Source organism: Schistocerca cancellata, chromosome 9 (genome assembly GCF_023864275.1).
Source record: "Schistocerca cancellata isolate TAMUIC-IGC-003103 chromosome 9, iqSchCanc2.1, whole genome shotgun sequence".
Taxonomy (NCBI): domain Eukaryota; kingdom Metazoa; phylum Arthropoda; class Insecta; order Orthoptera; family Acrididae; genus Schistocerca; species Schistocerca cancellata.
This window is the reverse complement of record NC_064634.1, coordinates 60,295,948-60,319,844: the sequence shown is the minus strand read 5'-3', so window position 1 is coordinate 60,319,844 and position 23,897 is coordinate 60,295,948. Positions and strand designations below refer to the sequence as shown.

At 44.5% G+C, this 23,897-nt stretch overlaps 1 protein-coding gene across 1 annotated transcript in view; it reads right to left on the bottom strand.

Annotated features, from left to right (window-relative positions):
- Positions 1-23,897, bottom strand: part of LOC126100814 (fatty acyl-CoA reductase wat-like) — a 205,536-nt gene that overhangs the window by 55,473 nt on the left and 126,166 nt on the right. The window contains exon 4 of the mRNA XM_049911447.1: positions 18,320-18,489. Coding sequence (XP_049767404.1) covers positions 18,320-18,489 — 170 coding nt within the window. The remainder of the gene's footprint in view (positions 1-18,319; positions 18,490-23,897) is intronic.

The window sequence follows — 23,897 nt, the reverse complement described above, 5'->3', positions numbered from 1 at the left end:
GCCCGTACACGGTGATAGTATCTTCTGCTCGTCTTTGTTCTTGCCAGACCATAGCTTCGCCAATAAGGTTGCCTGTTCTCTTCCCATTTCCGAACGTTTCGGACATTGCCGATGGGCCCTCTAACCATCTCGTGATTTTGAATATGCCATTATATCTCTCAGGAGGCCAGTCAAAAATTGTATCAATCAGTGCCCCGGCGAATAACTATTTGGATAAGGGCCAGAGGCGGATAACGCGTTATTCACTTGCTCAGGTTGTGAAGCTCCTTCTCTTGAATAAATCATCCAATTTCTCTGAAACTGTTATATTTTGTTTGTATACGCAGATCACATCTACTGTGATTTCCGTCCCAATCGGATAATTCCTTCGTGGTAGGTCGCTTTTTTTACCGTAGAGTGTAAATGCAGACGCTAGTCAGCCCTGCAGTTTGCGCTGTCGTATTACCTGGAACGGCATCTTTGCCGTGTCAGTACATAACAAGTGTCAGTGGTGGTCAAAAAAGTGTTCTCTGTAATTGTGAGTACATTATTTTAGAGCTTAGTGAAGTCGAACATGGCAGAATAGTTGGTTCTCGTATGGTGGGTGCTTGTGTAACCACAGTATACGAAGTGTTTGGTGTTTCGAGAGGCAGCTTATCTATGATTTATACCGCATACAGGAAAATCAGGAAAACTGATCGTGTACTGTCACGACGTATGTCTTGAGTGACCGCGAAAGAACGTCATTGAAGAGGATTGTGACGAAAACTAAGAGGATCACAGCTGCAAATGCCACTGCAGAACTGAATATCGCACTCGCGAGCCATGGCAGCACCAAAGCATCACGAAGGGAATTCCACAAGCAAAGAATTGCTGAGTGAGCTGGAATTTCGAAACCAGTCAACAGTTATGCGAATGCCCGTAGCAGGAAAACGTGCTGCCGAAGCTGTAAAACTTAGAAAGTAGAGAGTTTTCACCGGCGTTGAGCCACAATCATACAATACATTTCAAAAGAGTAGGCCGCCGTTTGACTGTGTATAATTATGGTTATATATTGTAATAAAAAGCAGTCAAATGACACTTTACTCTTTTGAAAAAATGGTCTATGGAGCATTGGAAGAAAGTAATTTGGTCGGACGATTCTTGCGTCTTGTTGCACATGATTTGCAACTTGTAGCTGAGTTTACGTCACCAGGGTGAAACATGATGGGGGTTCGGTGATGAATTGGGAGCAACGTCACGGTATTCCATGAGCTCTATGGTTACGCTGCAAGGTCGCGTTACTGCAAAATATTATAAGACCATCGCGGCTCATCAGGGCCATCCCATGGTACAATTTGCTTGTTTTCTAATAGTGACGCTATGTTCCAAGACGACAACGCACATGCTCATACAGCTCGCATCGTCCAATACCAGCTTTGTGATCGTCAGGATGAACTGCCACATCTCTCCTTCCCACCCCAGTCACCACACGTCAATATTGCTGAGCTTTGTGGTCTACCGGGTGATCAAAAAGTCAGTATAAATTTGAAAACTGAATAAATCACGGAATAATGCACATAGAGAGGTTCAAATTGAAACACATGCTTGGAATGACATGGGGTTTTATTAGAACCACAAAAATACAAAAGTTCAAAAAACGTCCGACAGATGGCGCTTCATCTGACCAGAATAGCAATAGTTAGCATAATAAAGTAAGACAAAGCAAAGACGATGTTCTTTACAGGAATTCCTCAACAATAGATGTAGTCGAGGAATAATGTTGCGAACAGCACTGCAAAGCATGTCCGGAGTTACGGTTAGGCATTGGCGTCGGATGTTGTCTTTCAGCATCCCTAGAGATGTCGGTCGATCACGATACAGTTGCGACTTCAGGTAACCCCAAAGCCAATAATCGCACGGACTGAGGCCTGGGACCTGGGAGGACAAGCATGACGAAAGTGGCGGCTGAGCACACGATCATCACCAAACGACGCGCGCAAGAGATCTTTCACGCGTCTAGCAATATGGGGTGGAGGGCCATCCTGAATAAACATCGTACGCCCCAGCAGGTGTTTATCAGCCAGGCTGGGGATGATGCGATTTTGTAACATATCGGCGTACCTCTTACCCGTCACGGTAGCAGTTACAAAACCAGAATCACGCATTTCCTCGAAGAAAAAAGACCCGATAACGGTACCTGTGGTAAATCCAACCCATACCGTGACTTTCACGTCGTGCAATGGAGTTTCCACGACAGTTCTAGGATTTTCGGTAGCCCAAGTTCTGCAGTTGTGGGCGTTGACAGACCCTCGGAGCGTGAAATGAGCTTCGTCGGTCCACAACACGTTACTCAACCAATCGTCATGTTCCGCCGTCTTTTGAAACGCCCACACCGCAAATGCCCTCCACTTCACTAAATCGCCAGGTAACAGTTCATGATGCCGATGGATTTTGTACGGATAGCATCGGAGGGTACGCCTAAGTGTCAACCAAACAGTAGTGTATGGAATGCCCGTGCGACTGTACGAGCGCTGACTTCCCCGTGCATAGACGAATCCGCTACAGTCTCCATTTCTTCCTGAACTGTCTCAGCAGCATTACGCCTTGTGCTCTGTCGGCCACTACGGGGTCTATCGTCTAAACAACCCGTGGCTTCGAACTTCGAATTCATTCTCGCCACAGCTGCATTTGTCAACAGACCTTTACCCGTTCGAATCCCCTTCCTATGGCGATGGGATCGTAACGCTGAACTAGCACATTCTGATAATACAGCTTCACTAAAAGCGCCTTTTCAGGTAACGTCAACATGCTGCGACTGCTGGCGCATCTCATTCTCTCTCTCATTACAGCTCCTTTTATACACGATTGTCATGCGCAGTCACTGACGTTTTGCTGTCCAGCGGCTTCTGTCGGACATCTTGTGAACATTTTTTTTTTTTGGTTCTAATAAAACCCCATGTCATTCCAAGCACGTGTATCAATTTTTACTTCACTATCTACATTATTGACATTGTAATTGTGTCAGAGACAGCAAAGGACTTGGAAGTTGAACGGAAGGGACAGTGTCTTGAAAGGAGGGTATAAGATGAACATCAACAAAAGCAATACAAGGATATTGGAATGTAGTCGAATTAAGTCGGGTGATGCTGAGGGAATTAGATTAGGAAATGAAACACTTAAAGTAGTAATGGAGTTTTGCTATTTGGGGAGCAAAATAACTGATGATGGTCGAAGTAGAGAGGATATAAAATGTAGACCGGCAATAGCAAGGAAAGCGTTTCTGAAGAAGAGAAATTTGTTAACATTGAGTATAGATTTAAGTGTCAGGAAGTCGTTTCTGAAAGTATTTTTATGGAGTGTAGCCATGTATGAAAGTGAAACATGGACGATAAATAGTTTAGAGAAGAAGAGAATAGAAGCTTTAGAAATGTGGTGCTACAGAAGAATGCTGAAGATTAGATGGGTAGATCACATAACTAATGATGAGGTATTGAATAGAATTGGGGAGAAGAGCAGTTTATGGCACAACTTGATCAAAAAAAGGGATCGGTTGGTAGGACATGTGCTGAGGCATCAAGGGATCACCAATTTAGTACTGGAGGGCAGCGTGGAGGGTAAAAATCGTAGAGGGAGACCAAGAGATGAATACACTAAGCAGATTCAGAAGGATGTAGGCTGCAGTAGGTACTGGGAGTTGAAGAAGCTTGCACAGGATAGAGTAGCATGGAGAGCTGCATCAAACCAGTCTCAGGACTGAAGACCACAACAACATCTACATTATTTCATGATTTATAAAGTTTTCAAGTTTATACTGACTTTTTGATGACCCGGTGCTTTAGAGAGAATTGCGCGTGATCGCCATCTGCTTGCACTATCGTTACCTGAACATACCACTGATTTGCGGGAGTAATGATATAAGATTCCCTTGAAAACCGTACTGAAGCTGTTTTTATCTATTGCGAGAGTACTGTAAGCTGCTTTGAATACCTTTGGGTTTCCTACACCGTATTAGGCATGGAAATGTGTTGTGGTTTTGTCGTTTCCATATTTGTGTCCACCTCCTGTACACTGAAGCTGCATTATGGAAAGCCTTCTGGTAAAACTCTGAGGATGTTTTAATCTCATTCCAACAGTTTATCAGTTGTTACTCACTTGTTTACAATCAGTTTGTGCAACGGTACTTTGCAAACGATACTTTATTGGCAGAATTGCATAGTAGCTTTTAGTAGTTTGCAGCAATAAGATCTGAGTTTAGATTATAGAAAAGAATTCAGCGATTACTACCTTAACGTAGAAATGAGAATAAAGTGTGCAGGTTTTCTACGAGAGTTAGACATAATGCCTCAGTCATCACCTCCAAAAACGTCGAGCTATGCCTATGGAGTTGGTGGTGTTAGTCCTTATCTGTATAGGCACCCTTCAATGCGACAAATTATTCCCAACATGGAAGACTTGGAGAAGACCGGAGTGAGTAGAAGGCTGCATTTCGACTGCTCAAGACCTTGTACTGAAGTGCCTATTATTTATTTACATTGTCACTGATGAAATCAAGTTGAAAGATACGTCTATTTACATGATACTATATGAATTTTGCACTCTACATTTAATTTCGAGCGTGAACGGCCATCGTTGTTTTCACTCTGCAGCGGAGAGTACGCTGATATGAAACTTCCTGGCAGATTAAAACTGTGTGCCGGACCGAGACTCGAACTCGGGACCTTTGCCTTTCGCGGGCAAGTGCTCTACTATCTGAGCTACCCAAGCACGACTCACGCCCCGTCCTCACAGCTTTACTTCCGCCAATATCTCGTCTCCTACCTTGGCAACTTTATAGAAGCTCTCCTGCGAGAGTTGCAGATAGAAAGGATATTGCGGAGACCTGGCTTAGCCACAGTCTGGGGGATGTGGAGTATGCAAATGGTAGAGCACTTGCCCGCGAAACGCAAAGGTCCCGAGTTCGTGTCTAGGTCCAGCACACAGTTTTAATCAGCCAGGAAATGTCATCGTTCCCCTACTTTAAGCAGAAATGTTAGTCAAAAAGAGGTTCATCTGCAGTCAGTATAAACGTATTTTTCATAACTGCAATCAGCGAACTCCGTTTGCTACTCTTTGCATGCTTTAAAGTTCGTAAGGTAAATGACGACTTGGAAAATGAAAGAGAGCTGGCTACTGATCATGTTAAGTTCTATGAGATTGGTTTGGATCTTTATACAGGGTGCTAAAAGAAGTGTAGAATAATTTGAGAGATGGTAGTATTCATCGAAACGAGAAAATTAAGTCCAATAAACTTGGGTCCGGAAACGCATACTTCCCAAGATAAACACGTGTTTATAGAATACCTGCGCGACGCTTTGTTGCGGATATTAGCATAGTTTTCGCATTGGCGCTTCGTCAGATGTGTCGGCAGGGTGTTATGACGTCTTACTCACGGTACTCTACCTAACATTAGGTCTGCAGTCAGCTGTGTGGTTAGAATCGTGTCGTGGGTTACGTTAGTTTTCGTCGTGTTTGTCTGCCGTATTGTACAGTACTGTCAACTCTGGGCACCATTGCTTTTCACAATATATATAAATGACCTAGTAGATAGTGTCGGAAGTTCCATGAGGCTTTTCGCGGATGATGCTGTAATATACAGAGAAGTTGCAGCATTAGAAAATTGTAGCGAAATGCGGGAAGATTTGCAGCGGATAGGCACTTGGTGCAGGGAGTGGCAACTGACCCTTAACATAGACAAATGTAATGTATTGCGAATCCATAGAAAGAAGGATCCTTTATTGTATGATTATATGATAGCAGAACAAACACTGGTAGCAGTTACTTCTGTAAAATATCTGGGAGTATGCGTGCGGAACGATTTGAAGTGGTTGATCATATAAAATTAATTGTTGGTAAGGCGGGTACCAGGTTGAGATTCATTGGGAGAGTCCTTAGAAAATGTAGTCAATCAACAAAAGAGGTGGCTTACAAAACACTCGTTCGATCTATACTTGAGTATTGCGCATCAGTGTGGGATCCGTACCAGATCGGGTTGACGGAGGAGATAGAGAACATCCAAAGAAGAGCGGCGCGTTTCGTCACTGGGTTATTTGGTAACCGTGATAGCGTTACGGAGATGTTTAACAAACTCAAGTGGCAGACTCTGCAAGAGAGGCGCTCTGCATCGCGGTGTAGCTTGCTCGCCAGGTTTCGAGAGGGTGCGTTTCTGGATGAGGTATCGAATATATTGCTTCCACCTACTTATACCTCCAGAGGAGATCACGAATGTAAAATCAGAGAGATTAGAGCGCGCACGGAGGCTTTAAGACAGTCGTTCTTCCCGCGAACCATACGCGACTGGAGCAGGAAAGGGAGGTAATGACAATGGCACGTAAAGTGCCCTCCGCCACACACCGTTGGGTGGCTTGCGGAGTATAAATGTAGATGTAGATGTAGATGTATCACAGTGTTTTACCTTCTTCCAAACGTGGGTTCACTTACGAGTTTACTGTTATTGCAATTTTTGTGCGTGCAAACGGTGTAGTACATTTACATTTTCTCTCTTCCACCATTTGTTAGTTAAAGCAGCCTACCACTTGACAAGTAAAATGTCGGGTATGATCGCCGGCCGGAGTGGCCGAGCGGTTCTAGGTGATTCAGTCTGGAACCGCGCGACCGTTACGGTCGCTGGTTCGCATGCTGCCTCGGGCATGGATGTGTGTGTTGTCCTTAGGTTAGTTAGGTTTAAGTAGTTCTGATGATCTCAGCAGTTCAGTCCATAGTGCTCAGAGCCATTTTTGACGGATATGATATTTTGTTATGGTTTAGAAAATGGAAGTAGTCTGCGCAGAGTGCCTTCTGATAAATTGTTCGGCAGATTTTTCCAGAGACAGAGGGACACAGGTATCTTAGCACCTCGGAAGAGCGACAGTGGAAGACCCCGCCCAGTCCGCACGCTTGACATGGAGGAGCGTCTGATACGTTCGGTGAAAGAAACGCCTGGGACCGATGTACGATGATTAGTAGCAGCTGCAGAAGGAGAGTTTCAATCCCTTATCTGGGGGTTACTTCAAGGACAATTGCTGTAGCCATAGCATCTCCAGCACGTTCTGGCCGTAAGACCACAGCATCGTCATGACAGACGGCGGTTCTGTCAATGGATGTTGCAGAAGTGTACCGCAGATCCACTGTTAACGTCCAAGACTTCATTTACCGACGTGCCCGGGTTCGCAAGATATGGTGTTGCGAATTTCCATAACCAGCATGTATGGGCAGGCGTAAATCCCCAAGCAATTCAGGAAAGAGGGCATCAACACCGATTCTCAGTCAATGTATGGGCAGACGTACTTGCCGATAGATTAATAGGGCCATACGTGCTACCACAAAAATTACATTACTGGCCATTAAAATTGCTACACCAAGAAGCAATGCAGATGATAAACGGGTATTCATTGGACAAATATATTATACTAGAACTGACATGTGATTACATTTTCACGCAATTTGGGTGCATAGATCCTGAGAAATCAGTACCCAGAACAACTACCTCTGGCCCTAATAACGACCATGATACGCCTGGGCATTGAGTAAGAGCATCGATGGCGTGTACAGGTACAGCTGCCCATGCAGCTTCAACACGATACTACAGTTCATCAAGAGTAGTGACTGGCGTATTGTGACGAGCCAGTTGCTCGGCCACCATTGACCACACGTTTTCAGTTGGTGAGAGATCTGGAGAATGTGCTGGCCAGGGCAGCAGTCGAACATTTTCTGTATCCAGAAAGGCCCGTACAGGACCCTCAACTTGCGGTCGTGCATTATCCTGCTGAAATGTAGGGTTTCGCAGGGATCGAATGAAGGGTAGAGCCACGGGACGTAACACATCTGAAATGTAATATCCACTGTTCAAAGTGCCGTCAATGCGAACAAGAGGTGACCGAGACGTGTAACCAATAGCACCCCATACCATCACGCCGGGTGATACGCCAGTATGGCGATGACGAATACACGCTTCCAATGTGCGTTCACCGCGATGTCGCCAAACACGGATGCTGTAAACAGAACCTGGATTCATCCGAAGAAATGACGTTTTGCCATTCGTGCACCCTGGTTTGTCGTCGAGGACACCATTGTAGGCGCTCCTGTCTGTGATGTAGCGTCAAGGGTAACCGCAGCCATGGTCTCCGAGCTGATAGTCCATGCTGCTGCAAACGTCGTTGATCTATTCGTGCAGATGGTTGTTGTCTTGCAAACGTCTGCATCTATTGACTCAGGGATGGAAACGTGGCTGCACGATCCGTTACAGCCATGCGGGAAAGATGCCTATCATCTAGACTGCTAGTGATACGAGGCCGTTGGGATCCAGAACGGCCTTCCGTGTTACCCTCCTGAACCCAACGATTCCATATTCTGCTAACAGTCATTGGATCTCGACCAACACGAGCAGCAATGTCGCGATACGATAAACCGAAATCGCGATGGGCTACAATCCGACCTTTATCAAAGTCGGAAACGTGATGGTACGCATTTCTCCTCCTTACACGAGGCATCACAACAACGTTTAACCAGGCAACGCCGGTCAACTGCTGTTTGTGTATGAGAAATCGGTTGGAAACTTTCCTCATGTCAGCATGTTGTAGGTGTCACCACCGGCGCCAACCTTGTGTGAACGCTGTGGAATGCTCATCTTTTGCATATCACAGCATCTTCTTCCTGTCGGTTAAATTTCGCGTCTGTAGCACGTCATTTTCGTGGTGTAGCAATTTTAATGGCCAGTAGTGTAACTGGGACGCATAATCTGGACTTTCTCATCAATGTATTGCCTACCTTGCTGGAGACTGTCCAATTGCACCAAGAAATACAAATGTAGCTTATACATGATGGTACACCTGCACACTTTCGACACAATGTGCCCGAACATCTGATGCAGACATTTCAGGACAGTTGGTTGTTCGAGGGGTGGGGGGGGGGGGGGCAGGGACGTTCCCCAGACTTCAGTCCACTAGACTTTTGGTTATGGGGACACTTGAAGGAAGCCACGCCAGTCACCCATGTGTGGACACGGCGGGTTCGCGTCAACAACGCAACAACAACCAGGTATCTACATCTACATCTACATTTATACTCCGCAAGCCACCCAACGGTGTGTGGCGGTGGGCACTTTACGTGCCACTGTCATTACCTCCCTTTCCTGTTCCAGTTGCGTATGGTTCGCGGGAAGAACGACTGTCTGAAAGCCTCCGTGCGCGCTCTAATCTCTCTAATGTAGAGTAATACTTCAAAGGGTGATTCATTTCTTACGTCGGAGGGCAGAGGGTGCATTGTCATGAATGGACGCCACGGTGAACACTTCCTATAAAACATGTGTTTATCTCAGAAAGTATGCATTTCCGGATCCATGTGTAGTGGACTTACTTTTCTTATTTCGAAGAGTAATACCACGTCTCAAAAAAGTATTCCACATTTTTTTGAACACTCTGTGTTTCAGGCTTTGACCAGAAAGGTTCAAAATTCAAATGACTCTGAGCACTATGGGACTCAACTGCTGTGGTCATCAGTCCCGTAGAACTTAGAACTACTTAAACCTAACTAACCTAAGGACATCACACACACCCAAGCCCGAGGCAGGATTCGAACCTGCGACCGTAGCAGCAGTGCGGCTCCGGACTAGAGCGCCTAGAACCGCACGGCCACCGTGGCCGGCTGACCAGAAAGGGGTTAGATTATCAGATGGAGCTACGCATCCTTGTTGCACAAGCTTCAGCTACAAGGTGCCTTAGGTTCTCTGAATCAGATTATGGAACTGCTTGAAGTAACTTTGTCTTCTTCACTTAAAGGCTTATAACTCACCCCGTCTTCACAAAAACCGCCTTTTCTTTTGTCTTCCTGCATATCTCTTTCCCTTAGGTCTATACTGCGTCGCATCTCTGACTATTTTTTTGCTCCCAGTCTTTGAATATGCTTCCTTTATTTTGTTATCTCATATTTTATTTCTTCATTTATGCTAAATATATCTAATTCTTTCCTTATTTCAGAAGTCTTTATTTGCTCTCTCAGAGTACATACTCATACTTTCCTTAAAAATTTCATTTCAGCTGACGTTATACTTCTTTGGTCTTCTTCGTTTATTGTGTAGGTCACACTTCCGTAAGCGAGTATAGGTGTTGCAATTACTTTGTAGAATTTTGTCTTTCTGTCAAGGTTTTATTGGTTAATGTTTTATGTATAATGCCACATATCATTTGAAAGTTGTTTAACTTTATGAAGGTCATTATCATATTCTTAACTTACATCACATCACAACAATTAAAAGAGAGATACCAGTTCAACTGGTTTTCGGTTCAGCATTATTTTGGAACATACTGGATATTTACTTTTAAAAGCCATTATTTTGATTTATTTACTGATATGTTCAAGTTACAGAGTTTACCTATTAAGTCCAAGTGGTGTAGAGAAAATTGTAAATCATCCATCATCTTTTGTCAAGTTATTTGGTCATCAACTTAGAGTATAATATTTAAAAGCATGTTTTTAGGATTAAGTTTGTTCCTGAGTTAACTTGTTGCGTTCCATGCCCAACAGTGTCAGCAACATAAACATTAAAAATAGGGTGTGAGGCTGCATTCTTGTTATAATTAACTAATAGAGGCAAAGCAGTAATGCCCATAATTTTTCTGTTGCTGAAAGTAAGAACTAATTACTGATATACTCTTCAATAAGTATTGTAAATATAATCAGATTGCATTATAACTCATTTCCCAGGTCAAAACTTCCTGTAAAAAGGAGCACTTATTTTTCTGAAGACATCTATGTACTCCTACATAAAGAACGTGATCAGCATTGTATGTGTAACTGTAGGCCTGTGCCACTACTGTCTGGGTTTTCGAAAAATATTGAGAAAGCGTTCCTTTCATAAGTAATTACATTATTCAGCAAGTATAATATTATTTCTTGATGTCAACACGGTTTCAGACACAGCTGTCAACTGAATTAGACACTTTCAACTTGATAAACCATGTCTTAAACGCAGCCGACAACCACAGAAAAATTTCAGAGCTAGTTTCGAGGTGACTGACCATTCTGTGCTCCTGATAAAGTTGAACGGTAAAGTAAGGAATGAGCCAAATAAGTAATAAGGTTAATAAGGTACACGGAAGGAAATGAACTCCTGGTACAATTTTCAGAACCATGTGAACTAAGTCAAGGTTTCCACAGGGCTCAATTATAAGTCCATTGCTTCCTTGGTATACATTAATGAGTTCATTACACATTAGGCATTCATAACCAGTACTGTTTGCAGAGAAACAAATCCATTGATTGAAGGAGGTAAAGAAGAAGGCTTATTACATCCGCAAAAGATGATACGAAAGAAAGTTCCAAATGATTTACCAGGAAGAGGCTAATAGTTAATTCCTAAAAAAAAAAATCACGAATTTCTACACAGACCAAAATGCAAATGCAGCACAACGAATAATATGTATGAATAACCAAAACATTGGTGCTGTTGCTCAAACTAAATTTCTTGAGATTCATATCCAGGAAAATCTTAAATCTTCATATCATATCCCTATATTCTAAACTAGCAAATATGAACTATTTGGCAAGAATTCTTTCAATAACACAGAAGTAGAAATAGTTAGGGCCGTATAGTTTGCTAGTGTACACACAGAAGAACGATGTCATTTTCTAGGGAAATATAGACGAGACAAAAACAGTTTCCAGGTAACAAAAGGCAATTATAACAATAATGAAAGAAGCAAGCAGCAGAAAACCATGCAAATATTTCTTTAAAGATCTAAAAATCTTGCCCTTCCCCTGCGTTTACACACTGACGGGAAAAAATCCTAACACCAAGCAGTTGTACGATATAAAAGAAAGTCGGTAGGCGTGTTTGTAAATATGAAAGATGATGTCTATTCCAATTTTGCGTCAGTCACATCAAAGCGGCGCGAGTACCGCCACTATGAGGATGCAAACCAGGTTTGCTTTAAATACACGTCGTAACTGTCCTGAGCGTTAGTTGCCTTTGAGACTGAATGTGGTGAGTTGATGTTAGACAAGACTGCTTTTAACGCAACAAAACTGCTGGCAGGGGTGTTCACGGGAATATATACTACTGAACATTAAAATTGCTTCCCCACGACGATGACGTGCTACAGACGCGAAATTTAACCGACAGGAAGAAGATGCTCTGACATGCAAATGATTAGCTTTTCAGAGCATTCACACAAGGTTGGCTCCCGTGGCGACAGCTACAAAGTGCTGACATGAGGAAAGTTTCCAACCGATTTCTCATACACAAACAGCAGTTGACCGGCGTTTTCTGGTGAAACGTTGTTGGGATGCCTCGTGTAAGGAGGAGAAATGCGTATCATCACGTTTCCGATTTTGATAAAGGTCGGATTGTAGTCTATCGCGATTGCGGTTTATCGTATCGCGACATTGCTGCTCGCGTGGGTCGAGATACAATGACTGTTAGCAGAATATGGAATCGGTGGGTTCAGGCGGGTAATACGGTACGCCGTGCTGGAGCTAACGGCCTCGTATAACTAGCAGTCGAGATGACAGGCATCTTATCCGCACGGCTGTAACGGTTCGGGCAGCCACGTTTCGATCCCTAAGTCAGCAGATGGGGACGTTAGCAAGACAACAACCATCTGCACCAACAGTTCCACAACGTGTGCAGCAGCATGGACTATCAGTTCGGAGACCATGGTTGCGGCTACCCTTGACGCTGCATCACAGATAGGAGCTCCTGCGGTGGTGTACTCAACGACGCACCAGGGTGCACGAATGACAAAACGGCATTTTTCGGGATGAATCCAGGTTCTGTTTACAGCAATCATGATGGTCGTGTCCGTATTTGGTGACATCGCGGTGAACGCACATTTTAAGCGTGTATTCGTCATCGCCATACTGGCGTATCACCCGGCGTGATGGTAGGGGGTGCCATTGGTTACACGTCTCGGTCACCTTTGATGGCACTTCGAACAGTGGACGTTACATTTCAGATGTGTTACGACCCGTGGCTCTACCGTTGATTCGATCCCTGCGAAACCCAACATTTCAGCAGGATAATGCACGACCGCATGTTGCAGGTCCTGTACGGGCCTTTCTGGATACAGAAAATGTTCTACTGCTGCCCTGGCCAGCACATTCTCCAGATCTCTCACCAATTGAAAACGTCTGGTCAATGGTGGCCGAGCAACTGGCTCGTCACAGTACGTCAGTCACTACTCTTGATGAACTGTGGTATCGTGTTGAAGCTGTATGGGCAGCTGTACCTGTACACGCCATCCAAGCTCTGTTTGACTCAATGCCCTGGCGTATCAAGGCCGTTATTACGGCCAGGGGTGGTTGTTCTGGGTACTGATTTCTCAGGATCTATGCACCCAAAATGCGTGAGAATGTAATCACATGTCAGTTCTAGTATAATATATTTGTCCAATGAATACCCGTTTATCATCTGCATTTCTTCTTGGTGTAGCACTTTTAATGGCCAGTAGTGTACACTCGGAAGAAGACCGGGCTGCAGACGTCCATGCGACACTATCGAGAGGGAAGACCATCGTGTTCATCGTATGGCTCAGGAGTATCCTACTGCATCTCCAGCAGCAGTTAGAGGAGCAGTTGGTCACACAGTAACACAACGAACTGTTACAAAGCGGTTACTTCAAGGACAGCTCCGAGCTACATGCCCTGTAGCGTGCATTCCACTGACCCCAAACCACCGCCATCTGTGACTCGTCGGAGGGCAGGGTGGAGCTCTGTTGTGTTTTCTGATGAAGGCTGTTCCTGGCTCGGTCCGAGTGATGGCAGTGTGTGTGTTAGAAGAGCCTGCAACCAACCCGTGTCCTTGCTAGACACACTGGACCTACAGCTGGAGTTATGGTCTGGGGTGTGATTTCCTATGACAACAGGAGCACTCTCGTGGTCATCCCACGCATCAGTCTGTACATCAGTCTGGTGATGCGACCTGTTGTGCTGCCATTCGTGAACAGTATTCCAGAGGGTGTTTTCCAAATGGGTAACGCTCACTCTTGTAATCCAATATACGCTACACAGTGTGGACAGTTTGTCTTGGCCTGCATGATCACCAGTTCTGTCTCCAGTCGAGCACATATGGAACATGAGCGGCCGACAGCTTCAGCATTAACAGTCCCTGTATTGGCCGATCAAGGGCAACAGGCGTGGAAGTCCATCCTGCAAACTGACATCTGGCACCTGTACGACACTTTGCATGCGCGTCTACATGCTCGCATTCAACATTCTGGCGGTTAGATCCGTTATTAATGTAGCAGCATTTCACATTTGCAGTGGCTTATCTCATACTTACATTAACCTGTGATCTGGAATGTTAATCATTTAAGTGTGTTACGTAGAAAATGTATTCCAGAAATTTCATTACTCTATATCAATTATTTTTAGGTGTTGCGATTTGTTTCCGCCAGTGTATATTGTAAGTAATTATGGAATTTTGAAACGTCCCCTTAGAGCGCCACTACTGCCAGCTAAATAAAAGATTCAAACTACTGAAGGCACTAACTACTGATAGGGATAGTTAGCAAATGAAAGATATTAATAGAGAACAAACACTGTATTTACCTCAATATTCATAATATATACAGCAGTTCATGACATTTTTCAAAACTCCGCCATCTCTCTCCCCACATCCACCACTGCTGGCGGCTCACCTCCAACTGCGCAACGCTACGCGCTGTTCACATCCAGCTACAGCAGTCCATGACAACAATGGCAGGCAACAATGCAAACTAGCCACAGACTGCACACAGCACAGCCAGTGATTTTCATACAGAGCGCTACGTGGCATTACCCATATAAAAATCTAAACAGCCTAGTTACAATTTAAATAGAGTACGTTGAGAAAAGAAACCATTTCGCTCAAAACAAAATTGTCCATGTTTACGGTACCAGGTCGAACAGTGACATACATGTTATTCATTGCAACACCAAGAGAAATTTGTTAATATTAAGAATAGATTTAAGTGTCAGGAAGTTGTTTCTGAAAGTATTTGTATGGAGTGTAGCTATGTATGGAAGTGAAACACGGACGATAAACACAAGTAATGAGGAGGTATTGAACAGAATTGGGGAGAAGAGGAGTTTGTGGCACAACTTGACTAGAAGACGGGATCGGTTGGTAGGACATGTTTGAGGCATCAAGGGATCACCAATTTATTATTGGAGGGCAGCGTGGAGGGTAAAAATCGTAGAGGGAGACCAAGAGATGAATATACTAAGCAGATTCAGAAGGATGTAGGCTGCAGTAGGTACTGGGAGATGAAGGAGCTTGCACAGGATAGAGTAGCATGGAGAGCTGCATCAAACCAGTCTCAAGACTGAAGACCACAACAACAACACATTCTGCTGAAAGGGTTATATCATGTAGAAACAAAACTGTGCAACAGATTATCAAGACACATAAAATTTCTTGCTGAAGTATAAAACTTTAAAATGTCTGTGGATGCGTACCTACTGAAAAACTGCTGTTATTTCGTCTCACACTACCCTTTATACAAGAGACGTTATTCGTACCCTTTATTGTGAAAGTAAGTTGTGAATATAGAGTATGTAGTCAAGTTTTTAACTGAAATACATGGTTTTATCTCAGTTATAAGTTGCACTGATAAGTATCTGTTTTTTTATTTCTTGATGGTGACTAGTTTCGGGCACTTGTGTCCATTTTCAACCAACTGCGTTGGAAGTGTGACAAATACAGGTGATAGCCCATCTGCGGAAACTGTCCCTGCAGTGATCAAAGCGGATATTGCCGACTTAACAACAGTATGTTACACCACACAAGACGGACATTATTTTTCACATGCAGTAAGCTGCAAGTTCGTAAAATGGTTTTAGTTATTCATTGAATGGATGTAATTTATTACAAAAATTTAAATAATATATGTTTGATGGTTGTAAAAGTAAGAGCTGAAAAACTTTTTTCTGTCCAATTTATTGTGTACAATGTGCTGGGATTTACGAGGGTCAATCCAAAAGAAATGCACATTTTTTTTTTAAATCCATCTTTTATATCGCACGTTTGAAAATTTTACACTGTGTAGATACATCCTTTAGGAACAATATTTTCATTTCTCCACATAATTTCAATCCCTCTCAACTGCCTTACGCTATCTTGGAACCAGCTTCTGTATACCCGCACGGTAAAATTCTGGACCAACCTGTTGGAGCCACTGTTTGGCAGCTTGCACAATGGAGTCATCATCTTCAAACTATGTTCCACGAAGAGTGTCTTTCAGTTTCCCAAAGAGATGATAGTCACACGGAGCCAGGTCAGGACTGTAAGGCGGGTGTTTCAGTGTTGTGATCGCTTCCATGGTTTTTTGACTGACATGTGGCCGTGCACTGTCGTGCAACAGCAAAACATCCTGGTTTTGCCGATGTGGTCGAACACGACTCAGTCGAGCTTGAAGTTTCTTCAGTGTCGTCACATATGCATCAGAATTTATGGTGGTTCCACTTGGTATGATGTCCACAGGCAAGAGTCCTTCGGAATCGAAAGACATCGTAGCCATAACTTTTCCAGCAGAAGGTGTGGTTTTGAATTTTTTTTTCTTAGGTGGTTTTGCATGATTCCACTTGTAACATTATGTGATTGCCTTATCATTTTAAATCATTCACTAATCGAGCAGTCGCTCGGCAACAGCTACAGTTAGCAAATAATGTTGTGAGAATGTAAAAGGTGAACGACCAGTGACGTAACGTGTTTATTGTCGAAGCACCGTCAGAGATGCACTGAGTTACTGACTTTGAAAACCACGTCACGAAAAACGGACAGAAGACGAACACTTTTACACATTCTTTTGATGTACGAGATATTCTCGATGAACAGTTACTCATTCTTCTCTTGTCTCTTGTAACTTGTGTCGGACGCGCATGTCTTGCCACCGTATTATTATTGTTAAAAATAATATTAATTTAGTGTAAAGTAAAAGTGCGATACTAAAAGTGCAATACTGCATAGCAGCAGATTTATTGTACGACGTGTATGTGAAAACGTCAAAGGAATTATTTTCATTACGAGAAGAGAAGTGCCAGTCAAAACGGCATATTTCATTGCAGTGTAAGTTCATCTATTAATTGCCATAAATTCAGAGTTAAATGGAACTGGTGTATGGACTATTTATTTAGTATACAATCTATGTCTCACTCCTTCATGAAGTTATTTAATTTTCTTTATGTTTCTGCCAAATAAACAGTTCATAGTCACGAATTCTTGCGTCGAGATCGGACGGAAGTTGCATGCAGCGAAATATTTTCTCCGCGCCATATTCTGCTGGTAAATGCATGATAAACTACGGTCCCTTAGGAAATTCATGTTGAGCTATCCAAAAATAATTATATTTTGAATAGGCATTTACTCTCCTCTGCAATGCAACTTCCGACTGATCAGACGATCCAACAAGAGACAGCCGCACACGGTCGGCGTTCGCAAATATATTTCTACCGCTGATTATAGCTACATGTTACAGCACAAAAGTAAACATTTTGTTATAATTAGCGACTAAGAACGGGCACATTTATAACTGTATGTTTATGTATACACATTACGTAAACATATCGTTATACACTCCACTGATTGCCTCTGCGTCTCTGGTGAAAAATGATGGAGTCATGTTTCATCTCTTATCACAATTCTTCCAAGAAATTCATCTCCACCATTCTCATACTGTTCCAAAAGTTCGCTGCATACCGTTTTTCTTGTTTCTTTGTGAGCCACTGTCAACATGTTGGGAACTCACCTGGCACAAACCTTTTTTAACGCCAACACTTTCAGTATTCTGCAAACACTTCCTTCCCCTATCCCAATGTAGCGTGACAATTCGTTCACTGTGATGCGTCTCCCAGCAGTCACCAATTCGTTAACTCTGTGCACATTGTCTGGAGTGTGTGCAGTACGAGTCCTGCCGCTGCGAGGACAATCCTCAATATTACCGTACCCGCTTTCATCACGTATCCTGCTTGCCCACCGACTAACTGTACTGCGGTCGACAGCAGCATCTCCATACGCCTTTTTCAACCTATTGTGGATGTTTCCCACTGTCTCGTTTTCACAGCACAGGAATTCTATGACAGCACGTTGCTTCTGACGAACGTCAAGTGTAGCAGACATCTTGAAGACATGCTGTGACGGCGCCACTCACGGGAATAGTTTGAACTAAGTTTGAAAACGAGCGGGAAGGATGTATCTACACACTGTAAAACTTTCACACATGCAGAATGATAACTGTATTATTACAAAAATAGTGTGCATTTCTTTTGGAGTGACCCTCGTATATGGACAAATAAAGAAACTCGCTCAAGTCTTAGAGCCGCGGGCTGTGGAGTGTCAGGCAGTACTCACGCGTCTCCTGAGATGTCGGCGTCGCACTTGTTGTCGGGCGCCTTTCCGTCGCCGTCGGCCATGTCCGCCACGTGGAGCAGTTGCGACGGCGCTAGCGGCGCCTCGTAGACGCGCTCCTCCACCAGCCGCTCGCGGCACTGCGAGTACGCCGTCGACACGTGCACCACCGCCTGCCACACGTGGCACAACCTCAGCCAGAAGCATAGCCCTGTACTGGACCAGCACTCGAACACGCATGTTTGACGTACGAGAGCAGCGGTTGGCTTTCAGAGACAGTCGAGTTCCCTCTATACTAAGCAACATCTCTTTCTTCTCTATCCTGATCAGGAGTTTTCTTTAAATGTAAAGCAATCAAGCTTGCAATAAATTTTCAGTACTAATTATCCTTGAATGGTATCCGTTTCAGCCTCCTTTCGTGTAAATGTCATTTCTGATATCTAGCTTACTCTGAATTAGTCTAGCCTCTCTTTATTACACTACTGGCCAATAAAATTGGTATATCACGAAAATGAAGTGCTACAGACGCGAAATTTAACCGACAGGAAGAAGATGCTGTGATATGCAAATCATTAGCTTCTCAGAGCATTCACACAAGATTAGCGCCGGTGGCGGTGCTGACGTGAGGAAAGTTTCCAACCGATTTCTCAAACACAGACAGCAGCTGACCGGCGTTGTCTGGTGAGACGTTGTTGTGATGCCTCGTGTAAGGAGGAGAAATGCGTACCATCACGTTTCCGACTCTGATAAAGGTCGGATTGTAGCGCGATTGTGGTGTATCGTATCGCGACATTGCTGCTCGCGTTGGTGGAGATCCAGAATATGGAATCGGTGGGTTCAGGAGGGTAATACGGAACGCCGTGTTGGATCCTAACGGCCTCGTATGACTAGCAGTCGAGATGAGAGGAATCTGATCCGCATGGCTGTAACAGATCGTGCAGCCACGTCTCGATCCCTGAGTCAACAGACTGGGACGTTTGCAAGACAACAACCATCTGCACGAACAGTTCGACGACGTTTGCAGCAGCATGGACTATCAGCTCGGAGACCATGGCTGCAGTTACCCTTGACACTGCATCACAGACAGGAGCGCCTGCGTTGGTGTACTCGACGACGAACCTGGGTGCACGAATGGCAAAACGTCATTTTTTCGGATGAATCCAGGTTCTGTTTACAGCATCCGTGTTTGGCGACATCATGGTGAACGCACATTGCAAGCGTGTATTCATCATAGCCATACTGGCGTATCACCCGGCGTGATGGTATGGGGTTCCATTGGTTACACGTCTCGGTCATCTCTTCTTTGCATTGACGGCTCTTTGAACAGTGGACGTTGCATTTCAGATGTGTTAAGACCCGTGGCTCTACCCTTCATTCGATCCCTGACAAACCCCACATTTCAGCAGCATAATGCACGGCCGCATGTTGCGGGTCCTGTACGGGCCTTTCTGGATACAGAAAATGTTCTACTGCTGCCCTGCCCAGCACATTCTCCAGATCTCTCACCAATTGAAAACGTGTGGTCAATGGTGGCCGAGCAACTGGCTCGTCACAATACGTCAGTCACTACTCTTGATGAACCATGGTATCGTGTTGAAGCTACATGGGCAGCTGTACCTGTATATTCCATCCAAGCTCTGACTCAATGCCCAGACGTATCAAGGCCGTCATTATGGCCAGAGGTGGTTGTTCCGGGTACTCATTTCTTAGGATCTATGCACCCAAATTGCGTGAAAATGTAATCACATGTCAGTTCTAGTATAATATATTTGTCCAATGAATACCCGTTTACCATCTGTATTTCTTCTTGGTGTAGCAATTTTAATGGCCAGCAGTGTATATTTGTATGTTGGGAAAAGGATTGTGTAGAGACACATTTTTATTGATTATTGCCCTTTACCACGCGGCTTCGTCAGTGTATACGTTCGACGGAGACAAGGTGACAATTATTGAACTATATGAAATAAATAGGTTATAGACCATGTGATCAAAAGTATCCGGACACCTGGCTGAAAATGACTTAATGTTCGTTGCACCCTCCATCGGTAATTCTGGAATTCAGTACGGTGTTGGCCCACCCTTAGCCTTGATGACACCTTCCACTCTCGCAGGCATACGTTCAATCAGGTGTTGGATGGTTTCTTGGAGAATGGCAGCGCATTCTTCACTGAGTGTTGCACTGAGGAGAGGTATCGATGTCGGTCGGTGGGACCTGGGACGAAAGCCGAAACATCTCAATGGTGTTCTGTAGGATTCAGATCAGGACTCTGTGCACGCCAGTCCATTACAGGGATCTTATTGTCGTGTAAACACTCCGCCACAGGCCGTGTATTATGAACAGATGCTCGATCATGTTGAAAGATGCAACAACCATACCCGAATAGCTCTTCTACAGTGGGAAGCAAGAAGGTGCTTAAAACATCAATGTAGGCCTGTGCTCTGACTGTGCCACGCGAAACAACAAGGGGTGCAAACTCCCTCCATGAAAAACACGACCACACCATAACACCACCGCCTCCGAATTTTCCTGTTGGCACTAAACACGCAGGCAGATGACGTTCACCGGGTATTCGCCATACCCACGCACTGCCATCGCATCGCCACATTGTGTACCGTGATTCGTCACTCCATACAACGATTTCCCACTGTTCAATCGTCCAATTTTTACGCTCCTTACACCAAGCGAGGCGTAGTTTCGCATTTACCGGCGTGATGTGAGGCTTATCAGCAGCCGCTCGGCCATGAAATCCAAGTTTTCTCACCTCCCGCCTAACTGTCATAGTACATGCAGTGGATCCTGGTGCAGTTTGCAAATCCTGTGTGATAGTCTGGATAGATGTCTGCCTATTACACGTTACGACCTCTTCAACTGTCGGTGGTCTGTCAGTCATCATACGAGGTCGGCCTATACGCTTTTGTGCTGTTCGTATTCCTTCACGTTTCCACTTCACTATGACATCGGAAACAGTGGACCTAGGGATGTTTAGGAACGTGGAAATCTCGCGTACAGACTATGACACAAGTGACACCCAATCGCCTGACCACGTTCAAAGTCCGTGAGTTTCGCGGACCACCCCATTCTGCTCTCTCACTGTTGACCGCGGGCCATGATGGGAATTAGTATGGTTTGCTTCAGAGACGAAGCACATTTTCAATTGGATGGGTTCGTCAATATGAAAAACTGGCGCGTTTGGGGTACTGAGAATCCGAATTTTGCGATCGAGAACTCTCTTCACCGTCAACGGGTGACTGTGTGGTGTGCAATGTCCAATCACAGAATATTATCGCTGCGATATTCCTCGATGGCACGGTAACTACCGAACGGTATGTGAAGGTTTTGGAAGATAATTTCATCCCCATTATCCAAAGTGACCCTGATTTCGACAAGATGTGTGGTTCATGGAACACGTAGCTCGACCCCAGCGAAGCAGGAGAGCGTTTGATATCCTAGAGGAGCACTTTGGCGGCCGTATTCTGGCTCTGGGGTGCCCAGAGGCCGGTGGCCTGGGCCTCGATTGGCCGCCAAATTCTGCGGATCTGAACACACGCGACCTCTGTTTGTGGGGCTGTACTAAAGACAAGGTGTACAGCAGTAACACAAACCATTTCTGAGCTGAAAACATCCATTCAGGAGGTCATCGACAGAATCGATGTTCCGACACTTCAGCGAGGCACGCAGAATTTCGCTATTCGTCTGCGCTACAACATCGCCAGTGATGGTAGTCATATCGAACATGTCATAACCTAATTCCGAATATCCGTAGTGACGTTTACATGTTGAATAAAGTGTGTATGCACGCCATAGTTTGTAACTAATTTACGTTTTTTCATATAGTTCAATAACTGTCAACTTCTATATTCGACACACCTTTTCCCTCCCCAATCTGTGAGCACCTCTTCCTTTCTCTTTCTGCGCACCCATCCTCCCATCTTTTCCTATCCCCTCGTCGCCACTTTCTCATTTTCGTCATCACCTCCTCCCTCTCTCTTCGCCCATTAGCTCCAACCCTTCTCTCTGTCCGTATCCTTACCCTCCTCTCTCTTTCCATCTCCGCCTTCCCCCTTCCTTTTCACTTGGCCGCTACCACTTATCTTTCACCTGCTTCACGTATGACCCACTCTTCCCCTCTGTCCATTTTCTCCTGTCCCTCGTCTGTCCATCCCTTCCCCTGTCCATCCCATCACCGGCTGTGCTCAGCCAGTTGCTGGTAGAAGCACTTTTTGTCTGTATCTCCGATCCCATTGGAGCCAGAATATTATAAAACCCTCAGTGCTGATACAAGTGAGGCCTGCTGTTACTGCGCCAAATCGATCCGGGGGTTTTGGAGGAGATCACGGACATACACACTTACACTGTGTGTTCTATACGAACTTATATCTAAGATTATTTTGTGTATTTCACAACAGCAACCTGTATTTCCCTTTATTGTAATCCTCTTAATGAACAAGCTCTGCACCGTGTGGGTGTTTGGGGAACTGGATGTGCACATGTACCAATGGTGGTACAGGCAATTTTCTTACTTCTCTATGTGGAGTCTTGCGAACTTTCCATTGAATCTTGCTCAAATGATGCTTGTAGCCAGATATGGACGGGAACAAGGGACATCTCGCGCTTTTTCTGACGTTTGAGGTTTGTCAAACAAGCCAACGAGTAAAGTCGTGGAAATCTGCCACCGAACACTATTCAAAATTTTGTCCGGTAAACTGATGCGGGTCCAGCACAACGGCATCCTGCTTCCATAACGTCCTTCCGATTTGGGAAATGACCGGCATCCCGTTCGCGGTTTTTGGGCCACCGTCCCTCCACTTCACACTCTGTAAAGACATAATAAGCAATGGCGGCTGGCGAGGGCTCTGGTACTCCTGAGGGTCTACAGAAGACAGCGGATCATGCTGTTTGGTGCACGCTTAGTGAAAGTTTCATTAATTTATGTATTTACTTTAGGTGGCAAGATTACGTCCTTCAGACTCTCTCTTACATCAGTTCACAAAGTTTTGGAGATCCTCTTTACAGCACTCTTCAAAAACAACAAATTAGTCACACTCAAGAGATATCCCGACTCCCCTAACCTTGATGATGGCCTCAGTTTAGCGACGAGGCGGGTCCACAAATTTAGTCAGATATGTGGCGTGCATATGGAGACAGTCATCGATAATTAGCTCTCGTAGAGCTAACGAATTGCATGGGGTGTTACGTTTCATCTTCTGTTCCAAATAGTCCCAGACATTTTCCGTGGTATTATGATCGGGTGATGTAGCGGGCCTCTAGAGATACGATTAGTTCATCGAACCAAGAATGTATTCGTGCAGTCCTGTGTGCCCATATCCATCTCATCATAAAGACATAGCGGAAAGAGCAGTACTTGGTTATCGAGGACAAAAATCCTGGATCATGGTCACTGTATCCAGAATGATTGGACCCAAGCCATGGTACGACTAATACGTCAAAAACATCACAGAATCGTATCCGGTGATAACTACATCTTCCACACGATGCTGTCTGTCAGTGTAGTCAACCCTTTGCATCATTTGAAAAGACGAAATATTTCCACACAACGTGTCTCCAGTCAGTTATTGCCCA